Source organism: Vigna angularis, chromosome 1 (assembly GCF_016808095.1).
Source record: "Vigna angularis cultivar LongXiaoDou No.4 chromosome 1, ASM1680809v1, whole genome shotgun sequence".
In the NCBI taxonomy this organism is placed as follows: domain Eukaryota; kingdom Viridiplantae; phylum Streptophyta; class Magnoliopsida; order Fabales; family Fabaceae; genus Vigna; species Vigna angularis.
The window spans coordinates 23,822,276-23,835,874 of NC_068970.1; the positions used below are offsets into that span (position 1 = coordinate 23,822,276).

General features: G+C 27.6%; 1 protein-coding gene across 1 annotated transcript; it reads left to right on the forward strand.

The window, feature by feature from the left end:
* The first annotated feature begins 737 nt into the window (after window positions 1-737).
* LOC108336472 (pectin acetylesterase 8) lies at window positions 738-5,796 on the forward strand. The gene is made up of 13 exons (XM_017573036.2): window positions 738-942; window positions 1,858-1,979; window positions 2,074-2,156; window positions 3,181-3,310; window positions 3,390-3,469; window positions 3,573-3,659; window positions 3,740-3,864; window positions 3,966-4,026; window positions 4,168-4,221; window positions 4,298-4,375; window positions 4,863-4,968; window positions 5,138-5,283; window positions 5,363-5,796. Exons 2-13 carry the CDS (start codon window positions 1,859-1,861, stop codon window positions 5,489-5,491), a joined length of 1,200 nt encoding a protein of 399 aa, XP_017428525.1. The 5' UTR covers window positions 738-942; window position 1,858; the 3' UTR covers window positions 5,492-5,796.
* The last annotated feature ends 7,803 nt before the right edge of the window (window positions 5,797-13,599 follow it).

Here is a 13,599-nt window from a genome sequence, read left to right on the forward strand (position 1 = left end):
AAAAAAATTAGCTCCTCTGTGTCTTGAATCTTCCCATTTAGTTAGCAAGTCCATGGTCGGATCTGATTTCGATAAATTAAATATATGTGTAGTCAAATTTAGATTATTACAACCTTAGCTATTAGTTTTGTTTGAAAATTGTTATTTTAAAGCATATTTTACATGTTCTAAAAGAGTCAAATTTCGTGAAAAATAGTATCAAGGGTTATTGTTATTGGATTGAAATTGAAAAAAATACATTTGTGTGTAAAAGTTGCAAAATTTGGAAAAGTGAGTATACAGAAATGCTAAAATATTTTCACTTTTTAAAATATTTAATAATTTTCTATAAAGTTATATTCTATTAAAAAAAGTCACGTAAAATGTATATATTCCAGCAGACATTATTAGTATAGTTTTTTTTTTAAGTAAAAATTATTGGTGTTGTTATTCTTAAAAGAAAAAACTAATCAAACACTATTTGTTCAAAATTCATAATTAATTACTATAATACATATTTAAAATCATTTGACAATGGACCTACTCTCTTCCGTTATTCTTACCTCAACATAGTATGAGAAAGGTTATCATAATTTAGTAATTCACGTTCGAAAAAAAGCCTTCTTTAAGTTAAATTTGTTAAATAAAAACATAATTCTTTTACTCATTATCACTTCACTGCCTTTCTTTATGTCTTGATCTATTTTCAGTCTATTCTTTCCCTCTCAGCAATAAAGATTCATTTCATAGGTGCTACGCGTTAACATAACCATTCAATTTAAAGAGAAATGTTTTTCCTAGGAAAATAAAAAGAAAACAAAATAATGTTTATATAAGATTGTGTTCTTGCAAGTTTCAAGTGCATCAACACCACACCTATCTTCCTCTGTGAAGACTTGTTGTTAGCTGAAGCATTTTACAGGCCACCATTTTCCTCGACTACCTTTCACTTACCAATTTAAGGTATTGCTCATTGTTTTTTTCCTTCTTTGTTTTTCATACTATTTTTTTCACCATTTCTCATCGGTAGTTTGTGGGGTGGGAAGTTTCTATCATGGGCATTTCGAATGCTGGAAAAGTTGTTAACTTTATCCATGATGGAGAGTTGCTGATCCAGGAAGTGTTGGGATGTGAACCATTATCTGTTTCTGGTCTGATATTCAAATAGGGAAATACTAGTTTGTGGATTTTCCGCTATAGGTACTAATGGGGGTTTTGGAGTGGGTAATATCTGATATTTCGTTTTTCTAGGCTGCTTTGTTGAATTGATTAAACTTTCTGACGCCTAACAGATGAAGTTCTTTGGTGATTCTTGGATTGTTCAATGGATTTAAAATGTTTCATCTTCTTTTTGCAACAACGGTGCTAATAATAATATATTGTAATTTATTTGTAGATCAGATTCTTCTGACTTAACTATGCATGTTTTTTCCTATGTTCTCTGCATGTTTCTTCGTGTCTTTTAATCTGCATTTCTGTCGGTGCAAGAATTTAAGCCTGAAAACTCTATCAAAACAACATCAAAAGGTGTCTTTTGGCCAGTTCTCATGCTCAACTCAAGAATTTCCTCTGGTTTTTTTCATTTCATGTATGTAAAATCAAACTTATTGGTTGATTATTTTCGGGAAATTAGAGGAGTTGATCATTTGTTGGTGACCTGAACGCACAAGTGATGCGATGAGAGGATAGAAAAATGATAAAAAGTTGTCCTTGGTTTTGTGTGAGAGTTTAATATGATGACGCTTGTTTTACTTTTGTACGACATATTGTTTCTTTATGTTATGTTAAATAATTAACACACCCTATTGATACTTCCAAGGTGCAATTTCTCTTTTTTATTGATAAGTTTATTGTTTTCTATTTGTTTGATTGGTACAGAATGGAGACGAGTAGAAAGGGCCAATGGTTAAGTGTTCTGATATGTGTGGTACTATTACTAAAGGCAGAAGGGGTTCCTGTGGGAATCACTTTTGTTGAAAATGCAGTGGCAAAAGGAGCTGGTGAGAAATTTCTGCTATGATTATCATCTCCTTGGCCACCATTTTTAGGATTGTTCATAGCAGATTTGAAATTGATGTTTGAAATCTTGTGCAGTTTGTTTGGATGGGAGTCCACCAGCTTACCACTTCCATAAGGGATCTGGAGCAGGGATTAACAACTGGATTGTTCACTTTGAGGTATGTTTCCTTCAGCAAGATGGCTTCAATATTATGAGAGTCTTTTACCAACTCGAAAAAAATTCATTTTAATTTAAACTTTGAGTATGTTCCATTATGTTTTCTGAGTACGTGTACAAATATTGATTTGTTAAACTGAAAACTGGATCAGAAGGTGCATTTGTAATTTTTTATATGGGTTGTGTTTTTGCCAAGGTTTATCAAGTTATTCCCACATAAATGGGCATGGGAGAATATGACATTTTTGTTATTGGTATTAGTTTATCTTAAAAAAATTCCCATGTTTTGCTTTGATTTTAATTCAATGTTGAGGGGATGGGTACCTTTGTGTGTCAACAATTAACTTCCATTGTTACTCCCACTTTTTATTTATATCACTATCATTTTGAAAACCATACCCAATAGCCAATATGAAAGTTATTTTTGGTCAAAATGTTCCAAGAAATGTAATAATATATACCTTGAAACTTAGAGTCATATATTTCAATTCTTAAGTCTCAAATTTGGTTATTGAAATTATAGGGAATTAAGGATTTAGGTTGAGGAGGAGTGAAAGACAGATTGACTTTAGATAATAACCATAGGATTTAGTTCGTGTGCACTTCTTAGTTTTCACACTCTTACCCAATCATTAAAGACCGTGTTTTGTTAAATATGTTGATTTTTGTAATAACTAGCTTAAAAGTCATTTCAAAATTATTTGATTGTTGACCTTGTAAATTCTTTTCATTACATGATAATTAAACTCAATATAATATAGTGTTGATACGTGATTGATAAATTATCGGTTCATTTTTAAGTCTCTCTCTCAATATACATACATTTTTCCTTATAAATTTTTTAGAGAATGAACTTATAAGCAAGAGTATAGTTAAAAAGTATGTTATTAGCATATCTCTTTTAACGTTGTATAGATATACCAACACTGGTTAACTAGGTTGTCCTTTTTGGTAAAACCTATTCTAGTATGAAATGTGGAAAGTTCTCTATTTTTGTTGATGATCTTTAATTCAATTTCTTTTAGGGAGGAGGATGGTGCAACAACGTTACTTCTTGCCTTTCTCGTAGGGACACTCGATTAGGCTCGTCTAAAAAAATGGATACCCAACTTTCCTTTTCTGGATTTTTTAGTAACAGTAAAAAGTTCAATCCAGGTAACGTCTACAAATTAATAAACAGTGTTTTGACTGTTTTTCTCATGAATCTATCCCTAAAATTGTTATATGTTTCCAGATTTCTACGATTGGAACAGAATCAAGGTTAGGTATTGTGATGGGTCATCATTTACTGGTGATGTTGAAGCTGTTGATCGAGTAAGTTTTACAAGTTCAAAGGAATATTGTACTGTAAATTTGTATGAAAATATTAATTAATTTTATTTCTGCTGAGGTTTTATAATATTATTTTGCAAATCAGGCAACCAATTTGCACTTCAGAGGAGCAAGGGTTTTTGCTGCTGTTGTTGATGATTTACTAGCAAAAGGAATGAAAAATGCTCAAAATGTATGGTACATTGATGGTTACCTACTTTTGTCTTCATTTTGAATAATTTTTAATTCACTAGTTGAAATTTGTAACTTTAGGCAATTATCTCTGGATGTTCTGCTGGAGGGTTGGCTGCAATTTTAAACTGTGATCGATTCAAATCACTACTACCTGGAACGACTAAAGTGAAATGCCTTGCAGATGCTGGTTATTTTATCAATGTGTAAGCTTATTTATTTACTTTCTGCTTATCTTTTTCACCTGAATTCTTTTGGACTTTGTTAAGTCATGTAATGATTCAATATGTTTTTGTTTGTGCAACAGAAAGGATGTCTCTGGCGCACAGCGCATTGAAGAGTTCTACAATCAAGTTGTCCAAACACATGTACTTGTTCTTTCTCTCATTATTTCTCCCTGTACCATCTCACAAGCATATGATATTAATGTTTTCACTCTTTCTGTTTACAAGAAACTTTCTGAAGCTTTCTCCAATGGAGACTGACATTCTTTATCTTCTTTATTTTAGGGCTCAGCTAAGAATTTGCCTGCATCCTGCACTTCAAGACTCAGACCAGGGCTGGTAAGTTTGTGAATTCCAATACTTTTACCTATGTGACTTCTTTGGTGTACTAATACTTCTTCTGAATAATATGTAGTGCTTTTTCCCACAAAATGTGGTATCACAAATCAGTACGCCAATCTTCTTCGTAAATGCAGCTTATGATTCATGGCAGGTCAGATTATTCTCTTTCGAGAAAAAAAAAATCATTTTAATTCTGAAATGGTGTTATGTATTGTTCCCACTTAAAAGTAACACTATGTTTATATTCATTGATCAATTGGTGCCAGTTCTGTCAGTTATCTCACAAAATTCATATATGAGGATTTATACAAAACAATGTGATTAATTTTGCTTAACATTCCCAGTGAAAAAAAATGATTGCTTAATTAACTCTAGTGAAAATTCGGCTGTCACAAACTGAGCCAAGGTTTTTCTACACTTGATTTTTATCTTAGAATACTATATACCACTATGAACATCTTGTTTTCCAATGAGAACATTTTAATGACAGATGATTGAATTCTGAATCATATTTCCCCTCCAAGGAGGTGCTTAATAACTGATCTCATCATAAAGTTAATGTTTGCCACCACCATATTGCTATTAATAAGTGATGATATAATATTTTCTCTGATCCCTAACATATTGCTTTGATTCAGATCAAAAACATTTTGGCACCAGGTGCTGCAGATCCCCATGGCACCTGGCGTGAATGCAAGCTTGATATAAAAAAATGCTCATCAAATCAACTCAGTGTAATGCAAGGTGAACATCTTCGGATCTTAGTAACAAGTCACACTGAAATTCACTGATACCAAAACTCTAGGATTTTTTTTCTAGGCTTCTAATGACCATCCTAAAGCTGTCTAAACTTTGCCCTGCTGCTATATACACTATAACAGTTTATATGATCTCATTTGATGCATGATTTCAGTATTCAGGACTGATTTCCTGAGGGCATTTGGTGCTGTTGGAAACTCTCCATCAAAAGGGCATTTCATAGATGGTTGCTATGCTCACTGCCAAACTGGAACACAAGAGACATGGTTGAGAAATGACTCTCCTGTGTTAGGCAGCACAGTAAGAAACTGCATCAAAACTTCCTTTCTAAAATATGTGTGCATCAAAATTTCTGACATATTTGCTGAACAATTTGCAGACAATTGCGAAGGCAGTTGGAGACTGGTATTATGATCGAAAGCCATTTAAGCAGATAGATTGTGCCTACCCTTGCAACCCCACTTGCCACAATCGTATTTTTGATCAGAATGAGCGTCCAGACGTATAGATTTCAAATAAGTAGTATGTGAATTATCACTACAAACTATCATATAATAGTTGTCGGTGATTCTTCTCAAGAAGATGTGTTTAATGATTTAGAAGCTTCCGATGTAAGCGTATGCACCCTGATAAAAGGATGGTAAATGTCACCATGCAACCACAAAATTCTATCATCATGGAGAGTGACTCTTTCATCTTGCTTAAACTGTTGTGGATAGCTAGGTATGAAATCCTATTCAAATTGCACATGTTATCTAAATCCTGTTTGTACTATTAAATTTTAGAGTAAATAAATATTTTTAATAAGTAAAAGTGTATTATAATTAAATATTTATATATTCCTGTTGTAAGAGCTATACCATATCGGTCTGTTATAGCAGAAAATCAGGGACGTTTGTTCCTGAGTAAAATGTTTTCGCCTCATTCCGTTTCGAATGATAAATGATGGAGTGTAGGAAGAAATTTGATGGGAAAGAAACGGCCCAAACTCAGTGAATCTTCGTCTAGTTCATTTGGGCTATTAGATCTGTGAAACAGTCAACGAGAAATCAAACAAAAATTGTTTCACAATGGTTATAAGCTCTTTTTTAAATTATTATTTAGAGGTTATCTTTGAAATTGTTTTCCATAAAAATAAAAATTAAATATTCATCCTTCTGTTTTAAAAAAAAAAAAACTTATTATTTTCGGAGTATCGTGTTAAACCAAAAGCCATAATAATTTACTGATAATTTTTAGTATTATTAGATTTAGTACCATATTTCTCAAATTTTATTTTAGTATAATTTAATGTAGTATTTTATCTGTTTATTGGTTTAATCACTGATTCAACTGATAAATCTTGAATACTTCAATGGCTGGTTCCACTTTCAAAGCATATTTTTGAATAATATATTGAAATGTAATTTAAAAATATATATAAAAGTAATAAATTGAAAGATAAAATAAATCATGAAAATCAAATATATTAGCAAAGATAAAAAGATAATGGTTTAAGATGGTGGTGAAAATAATTGAGCTAATAGATAAATCTAATTTAATTAAAAATTATACTTAAAAATAATCAAAATTAAAAGTTAAATTAAATTAAAAATTCAACGTACAATATGTTCAGACACATAGTTTTGATAGTGATAAATGTTAATAACTTCTGAACTAAGTTGTTAATAACTTCTAAATGTGCCAAACTTTAAAAAAGAAAATCCTAGAAACATTGAAGAATAATTTTGAGAAACATATTTTTATTGAGAATATAAATAAATTCTACAATATTTAGGTATAAAATAATAATTGTAACAACATCTCTTAGTTAGAGTTGAATAATTTAATTTTAATAATTTGTTTTAGTTTTGATAAGACTATAACACTTTTAATGATTTGATTATAACATAACTTGTTTTATATGATAATATTTTTATCAAGTTTATATCATATTATTAGATATATTTTAATGTATCTTTCGTAAAATATTTTACAGAACTATCTATGATAGTGGTGTTATAAATAAATACAAGACTACTCGACGTTAAGCGCACAAAAAATAAGGCGATAAAACCTTATTTAAATGTAATTATCGGATTGTCTTGTGTAAAGTGATTTGATCACTTAAATATCAAATACAATTATGATACAATGACTTGTCTATAGTCTAAATGTAAGTACTACAAATAAGTTTCTCGTAAGAGAGAAGATTGTTTAGAAAAGAAAACACAAAAGAAAAAGATAAAGTGTCACATGAAAAATATCAATATAACATGCTCACAAATTCGAATAAAGCACTAATACAGAATAGATTATTTGCACATGAAGGGATTATATAAACAATTGCACTAATCCAAACAAATATTCGAATTGAAAAAATAATATATATATTATCTTTAACTTAAAAAAAGTATCATTCTTTATTAATTTCAAACTGTATTTTTATTACACTCTTAAAATATAGGTACTTATTATAATAATAATTTAGAAGTTTAGTTAGAAAAATAAAATAAATATCAAAACCAAATAACTTAATTCTAGAAACATAATTACTTAATTGGCTCAAGAAATTTAATAGACAAAATTACGTAAGAAAGTATAAAAATAAAATGAGTAAAACTATGGTTAAGTCTCTTTTTTTTCATCTCTGTGCATAAATTAAAATAATTATATCAAAATAAGAGTATTAGCTGTCATTATTCTTTAACAGGAATATTCTTTCAATGTTTTTTAAATAGTTTAAAGAGTGTTTGTTTAATAAGAGAGATTTTAGATTTTTTTTTTCTTAAATAACTTTTCGTATTTATTTTTAAATTAAATTTTAATGACTTAACTATGTTTTTTTTTATGTTTTTGTCAATAAAGTATAATTTGATTTTGATTTTTTTCTTTATTTTAAACTTTGATTATATTACGTCTTATATGCATGAATAATCTTTTTCATCCAATGAAGTTAATTGTTTTTTGATGTAATAAATGACGAATTACATTACATGTAATTTATAAGTTTTCTTTCACGAAAATATAGTTAACATTGTTGGATAAAAATAACTCTATTCATGCATTTCTTATTATAAATAGTTTATATGATTAAATATTAAAATAACGGTGAAACCAAAAACATAATTAATCCATTTCTAATATATATATATATATATATATATTAAAATTAGGATAATTAAATTAAATATTGTGTCATAATTAATTTATAATAAATTTAAAATGTTTCAAATATTGAAAACTATTTACTTGGAAACTAGGACAGATATACAGGAACGTCATGGATTTTATTCCCCTTAAAAAATATATATATAAATTATATATATTTTATGTTATATATATTAAAACAAAGTGAACAATGTTCATCAATGTTTCTCAAATTTGATATTGATGGTAAATATTGTAACAATTTATAGTAAGAGACATCATCAATTTCAGATTGTCCAAGCAACCATAAAATTGGTAGTGGACTTAATCAAATAAGCACTTTACGAAGAGCTGGTTGATGAAGATCTCATTTGAATTCAGTTTGAAGCTTAATATTAATATGCATGTACGAGACTACTTGTGAAGTTTTTCAAAAAGCTACAAAAGAAGGTAAATATTTCTTATGTGATGATGCTAATATTGCTTATGATATTCTCTCATGAACTTATTTTTTTTCTTTATCTTATGAAAGATATATTGGTAATTACCCATTAATTTTGTCATGTTTTGCAATATAAGAATTAATATATTAAATGCAATATCTTTGATTTTTTGATTTAAAGAATGAGGAAACAAATTATTTTAAAGGACGTCATATAATTTTGTAAGAAACATGAAATCAATGTACCTGAGATGATTACTTTATATATTTCTAGAAGAGATCAAGCTCGAAAAATGTTGATAACATTACACTTGAACATTATTATTGTATTAATTAGTTCATTGCTACACTTGATTAATACCTAATTAAATGAGCTTAATAGTAGATTTTATGATAATATGATGGAGTTACTTACTTTGAGTGTAGCTTTAGATCTAAAAGGCCTTTACAAATCATTCAATATGGAAAAAATTTGTGAATTGGCAGTCAAGCTTTATCTTGATGATTTTATAGAACTGGAAAAGTTACATCTTAGAATACAAGCTCGACATTATGAACTTGATGTTCCATTTCATTCTAAAATGAGAAATTTATCAATAATTTATGAGATATGTCAAGAATTGGTGAAAACAAGAAAAAATGACTTATTTCTTGATGGATCATTTGATTTGATTCTTGTTTCAACTATTACAACTGAGAGATCTTTTTCAGTTATGATGTGAAAAATAGACTTATAAACAATATAAAAGATGAATTTCTAATTGATTGTTTGATTACCTGCATTGAGAGAATGATTACTGACAAGTTTGATATCGATTCTATTGTTAATAAATTTTATAATAAAAAGAAATGTCATGTATAACTTATATAGAGATATCATGTATTTATTTATTATAATTTAATTTTTATTAAATTTTATTTCCTTTCAACTCTCATTTTGAATTTTCGAATCCATGAAAAAATAATATTTTTAGAAGGTGCTAAAATCAAACTATCAAATTCTAACTTCATATTTATACACACATTATCATAGGAAAAGCTTTGAATTTGATTCCATTCTTGCATAAATGATTGGAGGTTAAATAATGTTTTTTCCTTAGAAGGAAAATTTAAATTTTGAGTGTTGGATATGTATGGAGCCATAATGGGGTTTATCTTTGATTTGAAAATAATGGATTGGTGATCTTCAATGATGAAAGAAGTTGGTTGTTTAGAATAACTCAAATAGCCTTCTTAGTGACCAAGCACTAACCATGGTCCAGCCTTTCACAAACCTAAACACCACAAAAGTAAAAGAAAGAGATGAACGAAATTGAAGATCCTATCCGACGCAAAACGCACTCACCAATCATTTCAACCAAATCAATGCCAATCAAACATTTCAAAGCTAGATTCCCCTCATCCAAATACATCACTACCTCACCATCATAAACTCAAACATACAACCACATAAGCAAAATAGCAAAATGTAAAAACCACCAAGAAATGTCAATTTGAAAATATTAATAACATCAACCTAAACATAAGTTTAATTTGTGAATTAAACTCAACATTTCTCTCTCACTTTTATATATAAGTTTAACTAGAGATAAAATCAAAGATAATATAGTGAGGATAGTTGTTATTTTACATACTAGTTTTATGATAATGTGGTAGGTTTAAATTTATTTCTTAATATGATAATAAAGTTTATTGTATGTTTGTTAGCCTTACTATATCTCATTCGTTGTTGAATTACTATTAAGGCATCATGAATATCTAGTTTCACATATTATGTATATATATTTCAGTTTGACAGAGTAAATTTAAGATTTGGCATCAACCAAACATAAGTCCGATATATAAAATATAAGGAAATTTTTCACTTTCGAATTTGTTAAGATAAATTAAATTCACTTCCTAATAATTTTTTTGTTACCTTTTTCTTCTCATACCTTTTACTTTATGAGTGAATAACTTGCTATTCTGATCACTGTTGTGGAAAGAAAGAATTTTGCGTCGGAAAACAATATAGTAGATAATTATCTTATGAGATAATCAATTAGCACCCTGGTCCAAAGATTTAACTATATATGCTCGAATATACCAATTAATTTAGGGTACATTGATTCCAAAATTTTCGATTATTCATTCATGATGATATCACATGCAACTTTGATCAGTGTTAAGCATAGACCATTAAAGCACATCCTCATAAGCAATTTTGTTACCGAATATTTTAAATTATTTATGAAAATAAATTATCTTCTAAATACACATTAGCATTTAGACATTCACTAACATTTTATTTCATAATTATTTATGTTATTATTGGATTTAGATGGAGTGTTTTTTATGCAAAAGAAGTGATATTTAATTGATTTTATTGTATATGTGAGTTGTAGATATCTGAGATTTGAGTTTTATCAAATAACTTGCAATATGTGAAAATCTAACTTTTAATGAATTTTTTTCGTATAAGTAACTTCTGAATATTTAAGATCAGAACTTTATGGAATAAATTGTGAATGTTTGAGAATCCGAACTTATAACTTTTAGAAGTTAATGGGCCTCAATTTTCTTTTTTTTTTCTATCATAGAACAAAAGTTTTTATTAGAGACTCTCCAGAAGTTTACAAGAGTAGTTAGATGTTACAATGACACATATTTCTCTCCTACATGGCTTCCAAGTGTACATATCAAAATGAAACATGAATCCTTAAATAATTTATCGTTTTACATATATATGTCCTTTTGTTTCTTTTGAAATCTTTAAAAACAAATCATTAATGTGAACTTAAAGTCGTCTTTACTTTAATTATGGTTCAAAATCAAGATTCTAAGTTTAGGACAGTTTTGCTTTCAGGTTTAATAGGCACCAAAAAGAGCTTTTTTCAATTGGTTAGTAAGGACTAACTTAGTCGCTAAAAAGAGTCAAAGTTGTGTGGTGATTTTGTCTTGGTGATACAGGTCAAAGGCATAATGGAACTTCATGTTGGTATGAGTTGTAGTGTTAAAGTGGGAAATGCAACGAAGTCTAAGAGGTTAATGGAAGGAAAATGAAGTTGTGACTCAAAGCTTTGGAATAGAAGGAGCTTTTACGTACTTTTCTATCTGTTGTCTAATTATCAACGAGCTTTAACATCTCAACTACTTAAAAGTCATCATGTGTTTACTAATTATATATCACGTCAACCATTATTTTATAAAAATGCATATGTTCTTCTAAGATTTAAAAAATTATTTATTGATTCAAGAAATCACGATAAATTAAAATAAAATTATTTTCTAACAAAAGCCTCCAAAACTCTTCATTCTAAACGTGTTCTAAAACATAAATTACTTGCACAAAATCAACATAAATACAAATCTACACTTAAAAAGTTAAAAAAATCATCTAGATATTCATTCTGATTTCCTCTAAAATTATTAGTATATGAAGTTAAATCAAAACAATTCCTAGCTACACCATTGATATTTATCTTAAACTAATTATCAGATTTAACTTTTCATGTTTGTAAATGAAATCATCCTATTATTTCCTTGTCTGAATATTAAAAAAGTTTCAACATAAAAAGAAAAATGAGAGACTATGTTACTTACCTGTCTCTTAGATTTATTCTTTGCTACATGTAATAACTCTTTAATTTGAAAAAAATAGCATAAGTAAAAGTAATTGAATTTTAAATTTATTATAATTTCTCATTTTTCAAATCATGTAGATAAATATAATAAAAATAACCACTTTAATTACCATAAACAAAGACTACTAAGAGACTTAATAAACTCAACAATCAAATGTAAAGAAAAAACTACAGATCCCAAAAAACTTATTTCAAACATTCTCATGACTGCATATATAACAATTTTGAATTACAAAAATCAAATAGTAAATATTAAGTTGTTAGCAAATTACAAAATTTGTTATGAATATAAAAAATTAATTTTGTCTATTAAAATATAAAATTTCACTACGGAAAATGGCTTAAATTTCTTCTTCTCTAATAATTCGGACGTGATGACTTTTTATATGTTGATAAGAAAATAATTAATAAATTAAAAAAATATATTTCTTTTATTTTAGAGTAAATTGTCTTTTATGCTTTATGCCTTTTAGTTTTCCTAAATTTTTTAATAAAATATGTAAATTTAAAGGAAAAATTGCATTTTACCTATTTAGGTATTTTCTCTAAATTCAAAGTCGACACTTATTTTTCTTAAATGTTTAATAAAACGATACTCGTATCTCTTTAACTCTTTAGGAAAAAGGACGCTCATTTCTCTTATAATATTTAAAAAAAATTATTTGTATAAATTTTTTTGTAATTTTATATTTTAAGACTTTAATTTTAATTTTTTATAATTTTTTATTTAAGTTTTAATCAATATAATATTTTAAAGTAAAATACGGGATGCAGATATCCTTTATTAAAATTATGATTTTAAGCTTGATTTTCTTTTAAAATACATTAAATTCAATGGATTTGTTGGTGATTGCCTCTTTGAATTAATATTTTTACAGCAACATTATAGAAGGACTATAATAGCAACCTGAGTAAAAGTTACGTCTGTTTTTCACCATATATATATATATATATATATATACTTGATTAATTGTTGAGAAATGCTATAAATGTATTTTCTGTTAACCTTTAAATAAATATTTATTAATAGAAATTTAAAAAAAAATTAGAAAATTGGAAGATTTACATTTTATTTAATACTTATAACATATTTTATAATTTTTAATTATTTAATAGTTAAAAAATGTATTCAAAAGAATGTGGGTACATTATTTTGTTTGTTATTGTGCTTATACTTTTACATGTATCTAACAAATTTATTTTATACGGGCAATGATAAAATGGTATATCTTTAAACATCTTTTCTCTTTGGTTGGAAATGTTCTTTTTTATGGAGTTGAGATGCTTTCTTTCTTAGTGAGAAGAGTTCTCTCTCTCTCTCTCTCTCTCTCTCTCTCTCTCTCTCTCTCTCTCTCTCTCTCTCTCTCTCTATATATATATATATATATATATATATATATATATATATATATATATATATAT